General features: G+C 67.6%; 1 protein-coding gene across 1 annotated transcript; it reads left to right on the forward strand.

Moving 5' to 3' along the window:
• The first annotated feature begins 251 nt into the window (after nt 1–251).
• RNF222 (ring finger protein 222) lies at nt 252–914 on the forward strand. The gene has a single exon (XM_004712936.1). It carries the CDS (start codon nt 252–254, stop codon nt 912–914), a length of 663 nt encoding a protein of 220 aa, XP_004712993.1.
• The last annotated feature ends 289 nt before the right edge of the window (nt 915–1,203 follow it).

Genomic DNA, 1,203 nt, shown 5'->3' on the forward strand with positions numbered 1-1,203 from the left:
ACCTTCGTCAAACGCCACGCACACACCCTCCTGTCAATGGGACCGGGCTCCCTTGAGATCTGTACCTTTATCCCTGCTCTGACAGGCCCCTCCTAAGGGTCTTGGGCTCGTCCCTTGACTCCTTTCTGCCTGGACGTTGGGGAGGAGGGGAAGGGCCCCCCCAGGCAGGTGGGGGCGAGGGAGGGAGCCAAGGCCCGGCTGATCGCAACCCCTCCCTCTCACAGCCTCGGGCCCCGCCCCCGGGAGTGGCCATGTCGGAAGGAGGCAGCAAGGACAGCTCGGGCAGCGAGTGCCCCGTGTGCTACGAGAAGTTCCGCGACCTGGACGGCGCCAGCCGCACGCTGAGCTGCGGCCACGTGTTTTGCCACGATTGCCTCGTCAAGTACCTGCTCTCCACCCGCGTGGACGGGCAGGTCCAGCGCACCATCGTCTGCCCCATCTGCCGCTACGTCACCTTTCTCAGCAAGAAGAGCTCCCGCTGGCCTTCCATGCTGGACAAGAGCTCCCAGACCCTGGCTGTGCCGGTGGGCCTGCCTGCTGGGCCACCACCGGACCCTCGGGGCCACACGAACCCCCTGGCCGCCTCCCAGTCCGTCTGGAGGCCATCGGAGAGCCCAGGGAGGCTGCCAGGCAGCCCGGGTGGGAGCACCCCACTCCCCTTGGACCTGCTGCCCAGCCTGCCCCGCGAACCCCAGATCTTCGTCATCAGTCGTCACGGGATGCCCTTGGGGGAGCAGGACAGTGTCCTGCCGCAGCGCAGCCTGGCCGAGCTCGCCGGGGCCTCGCCCACCCCCAGCTCGGCCAGGTCGTTCTGCTGCCGGTCCAGGGCCCTGCTGCTCATCACCCTCATCGCCGTGGTGGCCGTGGTGGCTGCCATCTTGCCCTGGGTCCTGCTGGTGCGGAAGCAGGCATGAGAGACCTGGGACAGCAGAGGCCCAGCCGGGCTGTTCTGAGTAGCTGCCCGCTCCATGCAGCGAGGTTGGCCCTGGCTCCGGAGGGGGCAAAGGCCCTGGTGCGGACCGCTCCCATCAGCGCCCTCCAGGGAGGACGTTAGGCAGAGAAGGGCAGCGAGGGGGAACCAGATGGGAAGTTGAGTGGCATTCTGTCCCCCTCTGGGTCCTTATTCCAGCAGTCCCTGATCCCGGATCCTTAGGCAGGCCTGGGGGCTGCTGAGCCTGGGAGCTGAGTAAGCCCTGGGCTGAA

The sequence above is a fragment of the Echinops telfairi genome, unplaced genomic scaffold (genome assembly GCF_000313985.2).
Source record: "Echinops telfairi isolate 266 unplaced genomic scaffold, ASM31398v2 ScPeMD7_2010;HRSCAF=2546, whole genome shotgun sequence".
NCBI classification, from domain to species: domain Eukaryota; kingdom Metazoa; phylum Chordata; class Mammalia; order Afrosoricida; family Tenrecidae; genus Echinops; species Echinops telfairi.

Coding starts and splice junctions, on each gene's coding strand:
- RNF222 (XM_004712936.1), top strand. CDS start 252: ATGTCGGAAGGAGGCAGCAAGGACAGCTCGGGCAGCGAGTGCCCCGTG.